This window comes from Rhinolophus sinicus, chromosome 16 (assembly GCF_057876585.1).
Source record: "Rhinolophus sinicus isolate RSI-liver-muscle chromosome 16, RSI-T2T, whole genome shotgun sequence".
NCBI classification, from domain to species: domain Eukaryota; kingdom Metazoa; phylum Chordata; class Mammalia; order Chiroptera; family Rhinolophidae; genus Rhinolophus; species Rhinolophus sinicus.
This window is the reverse complement of record NC_142516.1, coordinates 191,446,361-191,466,638: the sequence shown is the minus strand read 5'-3', so window position 1 is coordinate 191,466,638 and position 20,278 is coordinate 191,446,361. Positions and strand designations below refer to the sequence as shown.

Here is a 20,278-nt window from a genome sequence, read left to right as displayed (position 1 = left end):
AAGAAACCTGTCAGTTTCAACACTGCGGTGTGCGGTGTCACAGCTCTTCCCGTCTGCTTTTTGTGAAGCATGACGGTGATGTAACATCTCAAGAAAATGGGGTGCTTCCCTCGAAATACAGGAAAACCTCATTTCCAACACTCCTGGTCTCTTTTCTTCCACCAGACTCACATATGCAGGCAAGGTCAAATAACTTCACACCGAAAATGGAAATCTAAAATTAAATATTTAATTAGAACTCTGATTTGCTTTAAAGATAGGTGGCATTGCACAGGCTATATTACACTCTCTTTATATTTTTTTTTTGACAAAAAAGATACTGTTCATTTTAACAGGCCACTTTAATATTAATACATGTGTAATAGGATTGGAACTGAAAATCAGCTAGAGGTGGTACAATGTACATTATTGGGAAAATTACAGTTTTGTATTGTAAAAACATTTATTTTTTTTAACAATTTACCTACATTAATCAAAAAATTACAGCATATTTAATAATTTTACAAATTCTTCATAAAAAATATATCTCTGTACAAAAAGGTCTTTTGCACCTACTCGTGTCAGCAGCATGTGGTGGGGTGGTGAGACGGGGTGGGGTGACGATGGGTGTCCTGATCAGAATGCCAGCCTTCTTTTTCCCCTTTTTTTATAATAGCTTTTTTGTTGTTGTTTACAAACTATTTTACAGAAGAAAAAAATTATTGCAGCTAGCCTGAAGAAAGGCAAGATGTGTGACAAGCAGCACTTTAAACAGCTTTGAAGCGTGACCTGCATTTGCGGGGCGCGCCCCCGCGTGTCCCCTTCTGTCGGGAAAGAGTCTTGTAAGCTGCCCCGCCCCCAGCAGACCCGCTCAGCCCTGCACATGCCCTCGGGGGACCCAGGCAAGTTCCTGCGGGAGAATTCCATGAAGTGTCCTGGTTTAAATAACATGCTCCAATCTGACAACCAAAGGATGTCTGACTTTGCGCACAAAGGAAAGGAACAGCTGATCTGATATGTGGTTTCCTGGGCAGATGTCCTGTCGCTTCAGGGTGCAGGAAGGTCATTGACCAGCCAGCAGGTCGGCGACATGGGGCGAGAGACATGGATTGAGACTCGGGAGTCAGCGCTTGGCATCTTGTTTGAGTGACTCAAACTCAGATATGTACAGTCTATTTATATGTATGTATATATATATATACATATATGTATATATATACACTCAATATAGACATAATTACCCTGTTCTCCCTGCACAGAGCCTCCCTCCCTCACAGTTCCCTGCGTCCCGGTTCCACCTGTGGCCAGTGTCTGGCTCGGGCTGACCTCATCTAGTCTAAAGAGAGGTAACCGGAGGGCTCTAGGTTGCAAAGCCAGCCTCTGGGTCAGGTAGGCCAGAGAAAAGCGTGCAGAGAATCCAGCATAATACTGTGGGATTCAAAAGGCAAAGAAGGAACTAGAAGAGGTCAGCCTTCCCGACAGCATGCGCCCTTCACACGCATGAGGCCCAAACAATGGGTGCCCAGTGGGAAGATGGACTAACATGTTCAAAGCACAATGCACAACGCTGAAAGGAGTGGACACCTTGACAGTGGTGATTTTTTTTTTTTTCATTTCTCACTTTTGATGTCCTGCATTTAAACATGCAGCAGACAAACAAGTCTAGAAGTCTGAAGCTAGGTGTGCACATGTTCACTACAATGGAGGGAATGGAACACCCGGACACGTCTGTGGGGCCAGCCAGACTGCAAGAAAGGGAAACACTCCATAGGTGGGCAGGTACTTCAAACCCAAGTAAGAAAATATGTTTTTCAGAATGTTTTTACCGAACAGTTATACATAAAAATAAACAGAATGCCCCCTTTGAGCTTGTGACCTCAGACATTCTCACTGCTGCATCTTCTACATCAGGTTTTGATTTTGTCCACATTGGGGATCACGCTTACTTTAGACCGTAATTTATAATGTACCAGGAATGAATTCTAAACTTGAAAGATCACTGACATTTTCTTTCCATTTGCAATTATAAAGAATGAAACGAAAAACAAGCTAACCTATAAACTATGTTGTCAGGAAGGCAGAGTGTGGTAATTTCTCCTCACCTCCAAAGAAACACTTGCTATTTCGATCCTTCTGATCCTGAATAATTTCCACCAAGTTCAAGCTGCGCCTGTGGTATGTTATCTTTCAATGGGACACCAGAGAGGGAAGGACAAACACAACGCCAAAGGGAAGGCTGCTAAAACCCACAAGGTCATGAGCTATCGAAAATAAATTACTATTCACATTTTTACACCACAGATAGAAATTGCTGCAGACCTCCCGCTATGAAGCCGTAAAATACTGACAACGATGGGATGAAGACGGGACTAAAGAGGAGAAAACATGTGGGAAAGAAAAGGCCTCTTTTTGTTCTCGCTGGACATCTTCAACGAATCCAACACACATATGCAGCTAAAAGAGTGACCGATAACAGAGCGAGTCTCTCCAACACCAGATTCCCTTTACAAAGCTGTGCCACGGCTGGGACTTTCTCTTCTCCTAGCACGTCAACTGCACGGAAGGTGGAATGTTTCGCGTGAGACTGTGAGCGGATGCTTACAATACAATGGGTTAGTGGATAGAAACCCTGTGTAGTTAATTTTTATCAGAATCTTACTCGTCATTCATCACACACTAGTGCAAAAAATTGTGCATCAGAAATTCTGCAATAGAACGGCTGACTGGGAAGCTTGCACATGGCCCCAGAAATGGATGCCGAGGCGGCTGCGAGTCCTCAAAGCTTGTCAGGTGTCAGGAAGGGCAGTGACACGTGTGCCAGGTGTGCGTCCACCCCAAGGTGTCTTCTCATGAGTTTTTTTTTTTTTCCAGAGTGCTTGCATTCATGGGGGTTACAAAAAAGAAAAAAACGACAACGTATTGTGGTGCTACCATTTTGTTACTGCCCCCGAGGGCCGTATCCACGTGCCCAGGAAGTTGCACTGAAAGGCGCGCCAGCCACACAGAAGTCGGAGGTCGGAGCCTTTGGGGATGGATGGCACGCTGGCGACACGTTGGTGTGCCTAGACCTCTGGATGCGGCCTAGACCCACGGGCGCGGCCTAGACCCACGGGCGCGGCCTAGACCCACGGGCGCGGCCTGGACCCACGGGCGCGGCCTGGACCTCCGGACGCGGCCTAGACCCACAGACGCGGCCTAGACTCACGGGCGCGGCCTAGACCCACGGGCGCGGCCTAGACCTCTGGACGCGGCCTAGACCCACGGGCGCGGCCTAGACCTCTGGACGCGGCCTAGACCCACGGGCGCGGCCTAGACTCACGGGCGCGGCCTTGACTCCTGGACGTGGCCTATTCCCCGGGTGGGCACGGCCGGCGTTCGGAATCCACTCCCAGAATGAAGACATGGGTGCAATTCGGGCCCCGAAGACTCGGCACGTGGGACCTGATGCTCCCGCCGCGTGGGTGCCGGGAGAAGCCGTGACGTTCGCTGCAGCAAAGCCGAGAGGAGAAGGAGGGTGGGCTATGGCACCAGAGGAATGGCTGCTTGTCCATCCGAGGTATGGCTATGGGTCAGTCAGGCCTGCGGGCACTGAGGGCTATACCACTGTGCACACTGTGTTCAGAGTCGTGTCAAACCGCACAGCCTTGGCCTCTGTGGGCTTTAAGTTTGTATCATACATTGGGTTTTCAAACGAAGCTTGTCCGTTGCTATTTTCATGTCCAGCATAGCCGTTGTATTGGACTTTTGGTCTTGTTCTAAAGGGAAGAGAGGGACATACCGTTAGGGCCCTGGTTTCAAGGGAGAAAAGCAAGTCAGCTGGGACCGTGTGCGTGAAATGACTCCTTAGCCCGCAGGGAATGTGCAGAAAAGGGGCCAGCAAGCGGCTGGGCCACACACCCTCACACAGCGGAGTACGCTGTTGGTACTTGGTGGCTGATCGTTATGGAGAGGGCTTTAAAAATAGAAGTGGTTTCTAAGAATTAGCTTATTCCGACTAGGACTAGGCCACGTGGTAAGAGCACAGCTTTAATGTAAATAACCACACTAGTAAAAATATCACTTGACATGGGTGTAAAGAAACTTCTGTTTTAGTGATTACTAGTGGATTTCCTTAAGTTACCGTATGTTCATTAAGGAAATGGGAACTAAAAAGTGTGTGACTCTCAGAGAACCAGCTTCTGTCAGCAGAAGAGCCATCTGCAACTGTTCTGGGAGCTGGAGACAACCGACCTGAAAATGCTCTAATAGCAAAAGTGGGTAAACAAATTCAGCCAAATGTTAATGGAGCTCCGTCCTGGCTGAAATTGTCCTTTCCTCTCCCAAGTCACGCGTCACCACCATCCCCTTGTTGCCAAGGAAATGTGACCGAGTTGGATCAGACTCAGGGACCCTGGAGAAGTCATGTGGACATGGTGAGTGAGGAACCTGGGACTCCAAGCACAGCAGTAAAGAGAGAAGCTCCACAAGGAGCGGAGACAAGGTTTCATCTGAAGAAGTACGGTGCCAACTTGTGAAAGCATTTTTAGATGTGTAGAGGGGCAGAACGAGTGGAGAAACGGCTGATGGATTGGTGTGTTCCCTGGGCAGGTGGCAAGAGCTCAGGAGAAATGGACATGTGAAGTGGTGGGGTGACCGGGCAGGGCTTGCTGCTGCTGCACAACCCCCGCATTCCTCAGCCGGCACCAAAACAGAGAACTACAAGACCCCATGGGTTTAGAAGTCTCGGGCTTAAGAGCTGCTCTCTTGTAGCCATGAGATCAGAGCCGTCCTTCGTCTTCCAGACACAGTGCAGCCTCTCGGGTGTCTCGCTGAAAACTCACAGCAAATAAAGAAAACAACAAAACTTTCCCATATGGGCATCCTTAATGGACGAGAGACGATCACTTAGCAACAGAAGATACGTGTGTGAGTGTGAGGGTGCACACCCACTACACCAATACTTTACAATCACAGTGCAAACAAATGGTGTTTCTACGGTACCTGTGTTTGTAGAGGTAAAATGCAAACCCTGATAAAATTAGGGCGAGGAACGGGACCAGGATGGCAGCTGCGACGGACCCACTGCTGGTGCCCTGGTAATGCTGTGAAGCGTCTCGGTCAGAGCTTAGGGGGTCTGGAAAACAAAAGGACTATTCAGTTTGCAGTAACTGACCTTGTGCTTAAACAGATGCATTTATGCTACACTTTATAAATGGATATAAATTCTACACGACGCAGGAGATGCAATTCCATAGGGAACCAACTGATACTCTTTTTCCCAAAGATATTAATATCCAACTTAACGACCACGACACAAAAACCTGATTAATCCTTGGTGGGACTATGAAAGTCTGCCGCTCCCCAGGTAAGGAAGACGAAAGGGGTGTTGCACCTTCTGACTTCTGCATAGTTACAGATATTTGCATGTGAATAAAAACTAACTGAAAAGCATCCATATGCCTTTATCTAGATAGAGAGATGGGTACAATTTGCTGTTTTCTCCTTTCCTAAGGCAAAGGCTCAGCAAAATATGTCACGGAACTTGTTGCATAGTTCATGTCTATGTAAATGACATCACACTCTCTATATGTGAATGTGTTGCCTAATCTGTTCTTTTAGGTAGATTGCAAAAGTCATTACAGAGTATAGAAATACTCAAAGAATGCAGCTCAATGTTGTTTCTATGAGAACCCAAAAGGATGAGAAAATGCGGTTTCCACACATCAGAAGGGAAGGCGGGTGTCAGCTTCTCTAACATTGTGAGGTGACCACTGACGCTGCAGTCACATCTCCACAGTGACATACACACATGGCACTGTGAGCCATGCAAACATCGAACATTCAAATCATAAAATGATTATTAAGTGATTATTGCCAAACGAGGAAGTTTGTTCTGAAGAGTTCACTATTTATAAAGTACGATTTTGAAATGTATTTGGCTTAATCACACAGACTTTCCAATGCACGTGTGTAGGGAATTATGATTGCGTCACCTGAACCTAGCAGAGTTGTTAAAAAGAAGCTGGCCTGGTATTAGCAGTTCATGTGCAGAATTTACAGGGTAGTAAATAGAAAGAGAAGCTTTGGTTCATTTGTTTTTACAAACCATGGATGCAAAGTAACAATCAAATGCTAAAAAGATTTTTTAATAGCTTTTAAATAAAAATCCTTGGCTTTTCACGTAAAAACTTAGAAATAACAGTCTTCATAAGCGTCAATAAATGCAGATTGTGCTACTCCCCCATCCTATGGCCTGGTAGGTTTACGTGGTCATTGCTGTTGGCTCTTTGTCACCTAAGCGTATCTTCTGGAGACCCTTTCGTATTAGTACGTACGAATCAGATTTAATTTTTCCTTTTCAGGTGTACCCGGGACCTACAGGTGAGGCTAAAGGGCCAGATGCTTAGCTCTGCCATCTCAGCATCCAGCGTCCAGGTGACGGCACGTGAGCAGAGCGAAGCCAGCTGCGGCCTCCCATCTGGACACTGGATTTGGAGTGAGTGATGCACAGCACGCTGGGGTGGTTTAGAATTGATTCCTATGGCTGTCAGGGCTAGAGCCTTGGGGAGAGTATTGTCAGATGTCCCCAGGGGTGATGCTAGCAGCAGCCCTCAGAGTCCAGAGGCAGAAGTGCAGCTGTCATACCGTGCCACCAGAGCTGGCACTGTCCCACAGGGACACCCCGGGTACATTGCTCCAAGGGCCTGTTATGATGATGACGTGTCAGGACACCTCAGCTCCTCAGAGCGATGCCTGGCACCTAGTGACACTTCCCTGGGACCCACGGTACTGGAAGGAAGGTCAGCTCCGGATGCTGGGCTGGCTTGGCCAGCTCTGCTCTGGAACCCGTGCTGACAGCGGAAGCTAAAACACAGCAGGGCTCAGCACTTGGCGAGATGGAAACCAGTGCTGCTGGTCAAGTTTGAGATCCCACTGGTTTCCATGACGAGGCCTCATTCTCCAGGTTTCTGTAACTGTTTCCTCGCCTCGTTCTCACCCATCTGCGTTCTGCTTAAATTCACCAAAGGTATTTTCTGCAAACCAGACCCAATAGTTTTGGCCGTCACGGAGCTCACAGTCCCTGTCAGGACTGGAGACCTGCACGACACAGGCCCTTCACATCCTGACAGCCACACAAGAGAAGGACTCGTGAATTCCACACTGGCCTTCCTCCGAAATCATTAGCCTGTCTGGAGACCCCGGTGAGTTCCAGTTATTGACACTTGTTTGAATAATGTAAAGGGTAATGTATGTACATGATACTAATTAAAGTGGCATACAAATACATGAAAATTAATAATAGGAAAGGGAAGCGGAAATAAAGGGTCACTTCTTGCCCATTATGCTAACAGGTTTTGTTTTATTTTTAGTGCCCTGCCAGCAACATACTGTTAGTACTTACGACTGTCTCTCTTAATATTTCTCTAAAAGCTGGGCACACTAGTTACATTTTCTGCATTTGGCTTTCTCAACTTAACCATATAGTACTGAGGTTCTTCCATCAGCACATATGAATTAGACGGAACTTTGTTATCTGTACAGTATTCTGCTAACTGGACATGCGGGATTTATTTAGTCAGGCTAGTTTTAAAGGACATTTAGGCCACTTCATTCAGTGTTTTCCTACGATGATGCCACGAAATCCTTTTTCTATCACTATACATCCGCAGGAGTCTACATTTACAGAATGTGTTGTAAGAAGTCAAATCCTTGCCTAACTGAATTTGAAATGTTTGGTGTTGCTATACCTAATTTGCCCTCCAAAGGTGCCCCCATCTCATCTCAACCGTTATGTTATGAGGGTCACTACGAGAACACGAGGAAAGCTGTGTGATGTCCACCGCTTACCCTCCCCTCCCTCTCCCTCGCTCTCCCACCCTGCTTTGTATTGTTACTACTTCTGCTGCTACTGCTACTCTGACGAATCAAGTTGTTATTTTCTCACTTGCATTTCTTTATTTCAGAATGAGGGTGAGCATGTTTTCACATGTTATAAGCTAGGTCATTCCATTACATTTTTTTTTTTCATTCCATTTTTTAAAGAGCATTATTTGAAGAAATTCTCATACTATGGCATTCACCCACTTAGAGCACACATACAATTAATTCAAGGGTTTTCAGTATGTTCACAGTGTTGCAATCATCACCACCATCTAGTTCTAGAACAGTTTTCTCCCCCAAAATAAACCCAGTACCCTGTAGCAGTCATTCTTCACCACCTCCTACCCCAACCTCCAGCCCCTGGCAACCACTGACACACTTTCTGTCAAACATTTGCCAGTTCTGACATTTCACGGAAATGGAGTCACTAAATCTGCATTTTTAAAAATAATTTTTTATTAGTTTCAGATGTACAATCAACATAATGGTTAGACATTTACACCCCTCACAAAGTGATAACCCCCACCTCCCCCACCTACTACCCCTCTGACATCGTATGTAGCTGTTACAATCTCATTGACTCTGTTCCCTATGCTGTGCTCCACATCCCGTGACTATGTATGTATTTTAGATGACATTCAGCATTATTTTATATTAGTTTCAGGTGTACAGCGCAGTGGTCAGGCATTTACATAATCTATGACGTGATCCCCCGAGAAGTCCAGTGCCCATCTGGCACCCTACATAGTCTTTACATGATTGATTATATTCCCCACACTGTATTTCCCATCCCTGTGACTATTTTGTAACTACTAATTTGTACTTTCTAATCTCTTCACCTTCTCCCCCACCCCCAACCCCCGTCCCATCTAGGAACTAGTTTGTTCTCTGTATCTCTGTTTCTGTTTTGTTTGTTTGTTTGTTTGTTCTGTTCTTTAGAATCCACATATAAGTGCGATCATATGGTATTTGTCTTTCTCTGTCTGACTTATTTCACTGAGCATAATATTCTCTAGGTCCATCCATGTTGTTGCAAATGATAAGATTTCATTCTTTTTTATGGCTGAGTAATACTCTACTGTATAAATGTACCACGATTTCTTTATCCAATCGTCTATTGATGGGCATTTTGGTTTCCATATCTTGGCTATTGTGAATGGTGCTGCAGTAAAGATAGAGGTGCATATATTTTTTCGAATTAGTGTTTTGGATTTCTTTGGATAGATACCCAGGAGTGGAACTGCTGGGTAATAAGGTAGTTCTATTTTAAATTTTTTTAGGAACCTCCATACTGTTTTCCGTAGTGACTGAAACAATCCACAATGCCACCAACAGTGCACAAGGGTTTCCTTTTCTCCACATCCTCGCCAACACTTGTTGTTTGTTGATTTATTGATGATAGCCATTTTGACTGGGGTGAGGTGATATCTCATGGAGGTTTTTATTTGCATTTCTCTGATGATTGGTGACACTGAGCATCTTTTCATATGTCTATTGGCCATCTGTATGTCCTCTTTGGAGAAATCTCTCTTGATCTCCTCTGCCCATTTTTCAATTGGATTGTTTGTTTATTTGGTGTTGAGTTGTATGAGTATTTTATAAATTTTGTATATTAACCCTTTATCATTGGCAAATATCTTCTCCCATTCAGTAGGATGTCTATTGGTTTTGTTGATGGTTTCCTTTTGCGTGAAAAAACTTCTTAGTTTGATATAGTCCCATTTGTTTATTTGTTTCTTTTGTTTCCCTTTCCTGAGTGGATGTTTCACTAAAAATATTACTAAGGGTAATGTCTGAGAGTTTACTTCCTATATTTTCTTCTAGAAGTTTTATGGTTTTGGGTCTTACATTTAAGTCTTTAATCCATTTTGAGTTTATTCTTGTAAATGGCATAAGGTGATCCATTTTCATTTTTTTTGCATGTATCTGTCCAATTTCCCCAGCACCATTCATTAAATAGACTATCTTTACCCTGATGTAACTTCTTGCTTCCATTGTTGTAGATTAAATGACTATATAGGCATAGATTTATTTCTGGGCTCTCTGTTCTGTTCCATTGATCTATCTGTCTGTTTTTATGCTAGTACCATGCTGTTTGGATTACTATAGCCTTGTAGTATGATTTTATATCAGGTAACGTGATACCTCCAACTTTGTTCTTATTTCTCAGAATTGCCGGGGCTGTTTGGGGTCTTTTATAGTTCGATATAAATTTTAGAATTTTTTGTTCTAGTTCTGTGAAAACTGTCATTGGTGTTTTGATAGGGACTGCATCGAATTTATATATGGCTTTGGATAGAATGGACATTTTAACTATTAGGTTGGTGCAAAAGTAATTGCAGTTTTTGCAATTATTTTTAACCTTTTAAACTGCAATTACTTTTGTGTCAACCTAATATGTTAATTCTTCCTATCCATGAACATGGTATGTGTTTCCTATACCATGATATTTGTATCTTCTTTAACTTATCTCGTCAATGTCTTATAATTTTCTGAGTACAGGTCTTTTACTTTCTTGGTTAAATTTATTCCTAGGTATTTTTTTTTTTGATGCATTTATAAATGGGATTGTTTTCTTAATTTCTCCTTCTGATAGTTTGTTAGTGGTGTATAAAAATGCAACCAATTTCTGAATATTAATTTTGTATCCTGCTACTTTACTAAATTAATTTATCAGTTGAAACAGTTTTCTTGTGGAATCTTTGGGGTTCTCTCTATATAGTATCATGCCATATGCAAATAATGACAATTTTACTTCCTCCTTTCCAATTTGGATGCTTTTTATTTCTTTTTTTTGGTCTGACTGCTCTGGCTAGAACTTCCAGTACTATGTTGAATAAAAATGGTGAAAGTGGGCATCCTTGTCTTGTTCCTGATCTTAAGGATAATGCTTTTAGCTTTTCCCCATTGAATATGATGTTAGCTTTGGGTTTGCCATATCTGGTGTTTATTATGTTGAGGTACATTCCCTCTATTCCCACTTTGCTGAGAGTTTTTATGATAAATGGATGTTGGATTTTGTCAAATGCTTTTTCTTATCTATTGATATGACCATATGATTTATATTTTTCATTTTCTTTATGTGTATATCCCGTTAACTGATTTGCATATATTGAACCAACCTTGCATACCAGGAATGAATCCTTCTTGACTTTGGTGTGTGAACTTTTTAATATACTGCTAAATACAGTTTGCTAATATTTTGTTGAGGATTTTTGCAACTATTTATTAGGGATATTGGCCTATAGTTTTCTTTTTTTGTATTGTCTTTGTCTGGTTGGGATCAGGGTAATAGTGGCCTTATAAAATGAGCTTGGTAGCCTTCCCTGCTCCTGAATTTTTTGGAACAGTTTGAAGAGAATAGGTGTTAATTCTTTTTTGAATGTTTGGTAAAATTCACCCATGAAGCTGTCTAGTTAAGGAATTTTGTTTGTTGGGAGCTTGATGATTACTGATTCAATTTTGTTGGTAGTAATCAGTCTGTTCAGATTTTCTGTTTCTTCTGGATTCAGCCTTGGAAGATTGTATGCTTCTAGGAATTTATCCATTTCTTTCAAATTGTCAAATTTGTTGGCATATAGTTGCTCATCATATTTTCTTAATTATTATTATTATTATTATTATTTTGTATTTCTGTGGTATTGGTTATAACTTCTCTTTTTTTCTGATTTTATTTATTTGGGTCCTCTCCCTTTTTTTCTTGATGAATCTGGTTAAAGGTTTTTCAATTTTGTTTATCTTTTCTGAAAAACAGCTCTTGGTTTCAATGATCTTCTGCATTGTTTTTTTGGTTTCTATTTCATTTATTTCTACTCTGGTCTTTATTATTTCCTTCCTTGCAGTCACTTTGGGCTTATTTTGGTGATCTTTTTCCAGTTCCCTTTGATGTAAAGATAGACTGTCGATTTGAGATATTTCTTGTTTCTTTAGGTAGGCTTTCATTGCTATGAATTTCCCTCTTAGTACTGCTTTCACTGTGTCCCATAGATTTGGGGTCATTGTGCTTTCATTTTTGTTTCTCTCAAAGTATCTTTTGATTTCTTCCTTGATCTCATTGTTGACCTATTCATTATTTACTAGCATGTTATTTGTTTTTCATAAGTTTGTGTGTTTTACAGTTTTTTTTTCTTGTAGTTGATTTCTCATTTCACACCTCTGTGGTTAGAGAAGATGCTTGATGTGATTTCAATCTTCTTAAATTTATTAAGACTTCTTTTGTGGTCTAACATGTGGTCTATCTTCCATGTGCACTTAAAAAGAATGTATGTTCTGCTGCTTTGGGGTGACATGCTCTTAAAATATCAATTAAATTAACCTGGTTTAGTGTGTCATTTAAGGCTGCTGTTTCTGTGTTGATTTTCTGGTTAGAGGACCTGTCCATTGGTGTCAGTGGGGTGTTCAAGTCCTCTATTATGACTGTATAAATCTGCATTTTTTGAATGACATTTTCCTCAGCACGGTGTTTTCAAGATAATATTCCACTGTATGGAGCTGTTAGGAATAATGCTGCTATACGCATCTGTGTACACATTTTTCTATGAACATACATTTTCAGTTCTGTTGGCTGTACATTAGGAGTGAAATTGCTGGGTTTGTGGCAACTCTATGCTTAACTATTTGATGAACTGCCAGACTGTTTTCCATAGGAGCTGTGCCATCTTTATATCCCATCAGCCAACAGGAGTTCCCATTTCTGTACATCATTGTTGTCCTTTTGATCATAGCCATCCAAGGGATGTGAAGTGGGAACTCACGGTGGTTTTGGTTTGCATTTTCCTGATGGTAATGATGGTGGGCATCCTTCTGTGTGCTTATTGGCCACTTGTGTATCTTTGGAGAACAGTCCATTCAAATCCTTTGCCCATTTTTTAGTTAGGTTACTTGCCTCAACTAGTGAGCCATAAAAGTCTTTATAAGTTTTAGATACAAGCCTTATCAGATACATGATTTGCACGTATTTTCTCCCATTCTGTTTGTTGTGTGTGTGTGTGTGTGGGGGGGCTATTTAATTTTAATGGGAAAATCAACCTATTGGTCACTTTCTTACACACGCTTCCGCATTAGAGTTGTCTTTCACACTAAGTTGGTTTAGTATCTGTTTAATGATAAGCATTTTTTTCCAGTTTATCTACTGACTGGAGACAATTAAGAGGTTATTTTTATCCATAAAAATGGGGTTTAGCCATAACTCTTACATGAATGGTGGTTTTGAAGCATTACTCAAACATAGATTTTTCTAATTATTTAAATGGAAGATTTGCTTGTGATTCAAATTATTTTGTGAGCCAAACTGTTTTTCCTGACAATAAGCTCATCCTCACATAAGAATAAAGATTACTTGTTAAAGCAAGCTGGAATTTTGTTAGATTAAAAAGAAATGGGATAATGCAAAGAAAATTTGCAATAACAAAGTGACAGATCTTGTCAGGTTCACTGGATGAGCTTAGCTATCTTCAGAGACTCCTGTACAGCTTGTTGCAGTATCCTTAGTTACCAGAGAGAGAAAGCAGCAAATAACTACAGAACTTGGTTTACAGTAAGAGGAAACTTTACCCATCATGAGTGTTGATCTAATGCATTTACTCTACTTCATTTCTGCAAAATAATATAATCCAATTTAAAAGATCATCTCAGCCATTGCTGCCATTATAGTTTAAAGTGCTTCTATTTAAGTATACTGAGTTTGGAATGGTAGAATTAGAGTATTATATGATTAATTACCCTTTTTGATCAAGTTTTTTGAAGTATGATAATATACAGGTTGGTACACATTTCCTTTGGGATATTTCATCATGTAAAATCCTCTTTCCACAGTGGCACGCAGTCCTTGTTCCTTTCATGAACTGCTGTACTGACTGGACGTATTTTCTATCTGATTTAACACACAGCGTAACATAACATATTTATTTATGCAGTTCCTTTAGGATACATGTGTGGGACGTAGAGATTGTTTCTCATTTCAACTATTCAAAACAGTCCTCTTTTAGACATACCTGCATATGCAAAGCACAATGTTCATACTTATCTGATTAAAAATTCTAGAGATACACTTGCTGGATGAAAGAGTATTGCCAAGTTGTACGTCTCTCTCATACAACTACCAAAATTGAACACCCAAGTGCCTATTTCTACTATCTACCAAAGCTGTTTTTTAAAACCTTCGAATTTTGATAACTAAAACAATGATCTATCTTTGTGTCCACAGTACATAGTTTTGAAATTGAATCTCTTCTCAATGCTTATTGGTCACTTATAATTATTCTCACTTACACTTTTCTTAGTTAATGTGGTCAGCTTAACTCTTTATTTGAGTTGTATGTTTCTGTCCCCTCCTAATTTTAATATCTCTTTATCAATTAAGGATATTAGTTCCACATCTGGCATATTTTCTTGCATTTTTCCATCTTTGTATTATTGTCTATTTTGCTATTCAAAGGAAGTTTTTTGTTTGTTTTTTCATTCAGTTGTAACACGTTAGTCTCTCCCATTATTTTTGTTTGTTTCTTTGACAGTCCTGGCCTCTCCCATTACTTCTCCACAGAATCATTTGAAGCCCAACATGATATTTGCTTTAAACATAACATTAGTGCAGTTTACCTTGCCTTTCGAGCTTGAATTTCCCAAAGTCTTTTCCATGTATATCACCTTGGAAAGTAAATCCTCCTCTTTCAAGTCCTGATGAGACCTGAGAGGCATGGAAAGGAAGAAACTAGTGCATAACAAGGTAACACTATTCTCTTATCAAACCGTATCTGTTATTTTCCTATTTAGATATTACAAGTTAAATATTTTATTTTTGCCATTTCTTTCAGTGACACATTTATAGTTAAAAATTGAAATATACAGATGTGAATTTCAACTGACATAAATTTTCACTCTCTCATTTTGATCTTAAAAATACTAGTAAGTTCACAACATATTCATAGTTTAACTCTCCTTTGTAAAGGGGGAGAAACAGGTGAGTTCAGATGTGACCTACATGAGGTAAAACTCACTCTGTGTGACAACTAGTGGCCGCTGCGTGCCATGTGCGGCTGTGTCCCCTTGAGTCAGTCAGTGAATTAGAGCAGAAGTAAACGGTCAAGTTGCAAAGAAGGGTATTAAGAGGGTATCTGAAATCCCTCTGTTGACCTGGGAATGAAGTTTTTAGAACTTTCAGAGTGGTTGCCAGCGGCCCGGGGAGATTTTGGTCCCCACTGTTATGGCGGGAGGTGGTGGCAGCAAGCACTGAGCCTGGGCCTAAGTTCTCGTTTTGTCTCCTGGAGCAGCCCATTTGCTCTGGGACAGATTTTGTCTTATGTCAGGACCAGGTTTCATCCATCGCAAAACGAAGGGGTCCAGCGACCCTGCCATTAGCGGGAGTGGCTGCTGAGTTCTGAAGCGCCAATAAGCGCTGCTCCTCCCAGAATTGTCCCTTTCTGCCCCACCCCTGTGCCGACAGTAACTCCCGGCCAATCTGTGCTTTGTTACAACCCTCACGTGAGATACTTACGTAACCATCCAGTCCCCAGTTGTCATTTTCAAACTTGCTTACAAAAATGTCTACCGGACCTTTAACTTGAAAAGACTTCAGAAGCAAATGGGCCTCTTCCTTCTTGTAAATTCCTATGAGAAGATCAAAGCCAGTTATTCATGTACCATAGGGATTCCCGAGAGCTAATGACACAGGCTTTCAGCCCGTTTGATAGGGAACATGGTACAGACATGGTAATATCACAGATAAGACAAACTTATTGTTTTTTTTAAATTTTAGCTTCAGCATTTCTTTTTCCTTAGAAGCACTTATTAAAGTCTGTCTATCTTGAGTGGGTATAATCCACTGCACTTTGGTGAATTACATCAACATCTTTATCCCATAAAGTAATATGTGTTCAATTACATTAACTTTTATTTATATTCCACTCACTTCTGAGGACATGAGTATGTAGAAAAAAAAGCTCATAATCCCACATGTAGCTACTTATAAAGATGAATTTCACTTTGAAAATGATGTGGACAGCACGGTGAACAAAGTTTGATGACCACGGCTGCATAGCCATAGCTATTGGGCCTCAGGTGAGTAAACAGTGTCGCCTCCCAGCCACTCAGGAGGGGGTGGAAGACTGCTTAGTGCTCTTGCCCAGAGATGCCATGGGTAGTACAGAAGGCAAACTGTTTGCAGCTACAGCCAGTTCCCTCTCCACAGGAGGAAACAAACATATATAAACAAATAATAATAAAGCCAGTGTCTTCTGTGCAGAGGGGACAAGTTCAAGGGACAATTACATTGTTAGTTTCAGAGAACACCAGAGAAATACCCCCTAACTCAGATTAGAGAAGCACGTTTCTAATACCCAGGATTCGTCTCCATGGGCCAGGCACACAGGACGGAGGGGAAGCCATCGTCCACGACAGCTGACAGCAAGGGCTGGCCACGTGAAGGCTTTAATGTGGGCTGGTGTCCATTTACACTACCAGCCGCTCTGTGTTTTTGGTATCTGATTTAACTTCTAAAATTTGGAACCCCAGTTCTACAAGCTAGAGGTAGAGGTGACAAAATCTATACTTATAAGTTTTTCTTTTTATGCTGATGACATAGTAGCAGCCAAGGGGACAGCAGTGTCCTGGGTGGCACTCCGTAAAACTTAGTTTCCTTTCTTGCTCCACTCTCATTCTTAATCAGAATTCGAGTGCCAGGAAGTGTCTGTACCATGGGCCCTCAGGTGGAACAACTTTTCACCCACACACTTTCCTGAGTCTGGATCAGAGATCTCCCAAACTGTTCCATGGAGATTAGATGCATCAAAATCACATCAGAACATTTTCTTTTGAAAATAAAAATTCCAAATGCCACAAAGAGAAATATTAGCCAATGCAGTGGGGTGAGACTAAGGAATCTGAACATTTAAAAAATTCTGACTCTATCTGCTGAGATCCGAGCACCTGGTCTAAATCATGGATCCAGTCACAGGGTCGAGAATGTGGCCCTGAGATCAAACAGTTACCTGTTAAAAATCCACGAGTGTGAATGGTTTTGCTTTTCCTAAATCCAGGGTTTGTATACTGTTTTTAGACGTTTTCCCATCCAAGGAGGCATAAAAGTGAGGTGTGAGGAATGGGGAAATATTTGACCTGCTATCATATTTTCTAAAGATTCATCATGTGAAAGCGTAGATGCCCTTTTGGGGTCCTTGGATTTCAGAACCAGGGGCTTGTGGGTAACTTAGGAGTGAGCCTATACATGGTTGTAAGTAGTGACATAAATTTACATTAAAAAGACAACTAGATTTAGTCATGAAGGTGAATCTGACCTTACTGGGCGAGAGGGAGACTCTTTCTGATCACTAAGTTCAAATGCCACCTCTGCCCTATCGCCTTAGGACGGCCACTTCGTTTTCCTGGGTTCCCCCCTCTCTCTTTTAATTGGTACAAAATTCTGTTTAATAAAAATGCTTACATCACAGGATTGATGTAAGAAGGAAGAAGACAAAATACATAAAGTCCTTAAAATAGCATCAGGCCTATACACCAGAGCTGCTGTGATTTTACTAACTGTGGGATGACCGAAAAAACTCACCAGGAGCAAATGAGTTTTCTAAAAATGAGAACACCCTAGGCTTAGGGTTAGAGTTAAAAAAAGGAAGAAAAAGAATGTCAGAGAATGAATGCTGGCGCATGCCTACCTGGACGTCAGCCTCACGTCTCTGCCATGGTCTGTTACAAGCATGACCTTGAGCAGACATTCCCTGTTCCTACACTGGTGTCGCGATGCTGACAAAGAGCAAATTGCAACGCCCTAGCGTGGGCACTGAGAGGCCACGAGGGGCACACAGGCAAAGCCAGCGGAACGGGACCCGTGCTCACACAGGTGGGCCCTGCCCCATGCCGAGGGCGCTGCCACACTGACAAGTGTAGGTCTGTGCTCGGCGCCTACCTGTCAACTTCAGCTCTACTCGCGAGGCTTCGGTAAAGGTGGCATTCACCTTGCTACTCGTCGCATTGAACCAGTCAACAGTCAGAGTCACCGGCTGTCTTTTCCCTAAATATTCATAATATCCCTTCCACACCGAATTGACGAAAAACACATCCGACGGAACTGTGCAGGAGGAAAAACAGACAATCGTTAGCATGCACAGAGACAACAAACTTAGGTCTTTAAAACAGCGAGTGTTTAAATGTAGGGACTTAAATCACAGAAGGCAGACTTGTTGAAGGGACACTGCGAGTCATGACGAGGATGAGCACGAGGATGACCCCTGGCATGGGCCCTGCGCAGCACGTGTGTGCAAGAGTCAACTGAGCCAGGAGGGAGGTTCCTGTGAGATGCAAACACACGTCTGTCACTTTGTTGGGGGCATCTGAGATGCCAGCGCAGACCTCTTGTCACAAACCTGCCGAGAGTGGAGTATACGCTGAACTGCGTTAGTGTTTATTGCACTTCATAGGAAATACGGTGAAAGGACCCAGAAAATGACAGCTGGTGCTTCATTCACATCCAGCTGAAGGACTTAGATGGCTCAGAGCACGGACACTCGTCATGTACGTCTCAGCACCACTCCAGCCAGACGTACCGGCTCAGGAGTCACACGTGTTATTTCTCGAGGTCTTCACTCTATCAGTAGAGCCAGTCTCTCTCTCTCTCCCTTGCTCTTCCATTCTACTTTAATCTCCTCATAAGCAGTTTTCCAGTATTGGTAAGAAAGTTATATTAAGTACCATTATATATATTTCAAAAATAAAAGACTAGAAGTCTTTTTTTTTTTTTTTTAATTTTTTTTTTTTTCAAATTTATTATTTTTTTTTAAATTAGTTTCAGGTGCACAAGACAAAGCAAAACTTAGACGTTTATCATTTATATCCCTCACTAATTAGAAGTTTTTTAAAACATTAAAATTCATCCAGGACGAAAGTACTTGCAAAGATTTTTGAGGTATTTCCTCTTGTTTTCACTGGTTATGAAAAAATTAAACTTTTTTCACATTTCTTCTAACAAACGGGTATGAAATCCTGCCATTTTCACAATCCTAGTATAAAGTTTGGCAGCTGCATCAGTGTTTACACTGTTTCTCTCTGCTTCCTGCCTCAGGGGGGACCTACGCTGCAGGTATGGTTGGTCAGAACACAGTTTGACTTGGCACACAGAAGGAAAGTGCATGTCTCCCTAAAAGTATTTTTTAGCAAATCCACTTCTGGCAACAAATGATGAGGTCACGAAGATCGAACCTGTGCTTTTGCTTCTCTTCCATTGTCCGTGGGCCTTTCCTGCCTGTCAGACAGGCTAACTCTGTAAGACACATCCTAGCCATAGACTTACACAAGCACAGGATGTCATCGCTTCCTATGGCTGTGACTGGACCCGACTTTCCAACAATAATAATTTTTAAAAGTTAATAAGATCAACATGGAGATACCAACAGAGGCATCTAATGTGTTTGCTTCTTGGTAACTGACTTGGAAACATTCTGCGGTCCATCAGCAGCATCGCAGAGGCCCGGTTTTAATCAGCAAGCCCCAGATGACTCATTTTAAAATTAATAGCCTTTAAAATGATATCATTTATACAAGATTGTTTCCCCTAATTAGAATTGATACAGTCAGCCGAAGCTTTTCTTGTACTTATTCCAGCCATTCACTCAAGTTACTATTGGTACACCAGAGCCCGGGTCCGAGAAGTGGCTTCTTTGCATCCAAATGTGACCAGCGGCGATGTGGCGAGATGACCATTGTGGGTCCTTGTCACCTGACTTGTTGCCGGTAATTTGCAGCGTAAGGGCAACGACCAACGTGAGGTGTGTCAGAGGGGGCCCCTTGACGAAGAACCGCATGGAATGAACACTTCCCTTCAGCGAGAATGACAGCAGGTATAGTGGGGATAGTCCATGCACCCGCAAAAAAGAAATGCGGATAATTCAGTGTCTTAAACAAAAGAGAAGAGAACAAAAGCAAACAAACCACCACCACCACCACCACTGTGTTTCCTGCCACTGAACACAGTGTTGCCTGGGTGACGAGTATTGATTTCTGGATTTGATTTATAAATAGCATCTGGATAGAATAGTCCAGAAAGAGTTAAAAGAAAAGCAGTGTTCACACTTCGTGGTGCACATTGGAGAAACACCTTTACTCATGTGACTTTTGCCTCCTCTCCGAATTAAATGTGTCACACAGCATGTGACTTAACAAGAGCATCTCACAGACTTTCCACATTTGATCCAGAATGGAGTTTTTGTCTAAGAAACCAGTGTTAAAACATGAATAAAGAAAGCTCTAGGAACATGGCCTTATATATTTACAAAGATTTTCTATTTTTATTAAAAACAAAAAAGCTTGACTTAACATACTTTGGGGACATGCTGTATTATTCAGATATTGTCTAAATTTACAACACACGTATGGTGGGCGGGATGCTCTGGAGTAACGAGCGCCTTCCTTCGGGCCAGGACCGCATCGTTGTGCTAGA

The 20,278-nt window shown here is 41.8% G+C and overlaps 1 protein-coding gene across 2 annotated transcripts in view; it reads right to left on the bottom strand.

The window, feature by feature from the left end:
* Nucleotides 1–213: 213 nt before the first annotated feature.
* The window catches only part of CSMD1 (CUB and Sushi multiple domains 1), a 1,607,858-nt gene continuing 1,587,793 nt past the window's right edge, over nucleotides 214–20,278 (bottom strand). For both annotated transcript variants that reach the window (XM_074329288.2, XM_074329289.2), the window contains 5 exons: nucleotides 17,753–17,914; nucleotides 15,332–15,444; nucleotides 14,437–14,524; nucleotides 4,960–5,092; nucleotides 214–3,734 (listed from right to left, as the gene is read on the bottom strand). In XM_074329288.2, the coding sequence (XP_074185389.2) occupies nucleotides 3,575–3,734; nucleotides 4,960–5,092; nucleotides 14,437–14,524; nucleotides 15,332–15,444; nucleotides 17,753–17,914 (656 nt within the window). In that variant the 3' untranslated portion in view covers nucleotides 214–3,574. The remainder of the gene's footprint in view (nucleotides 3,735–4,959; nucleotides 5,093–14,436; nucleotides 14,525–15,331; nucleotides 15,445–17,752; nucleotides 17,915–20,278) is intronic.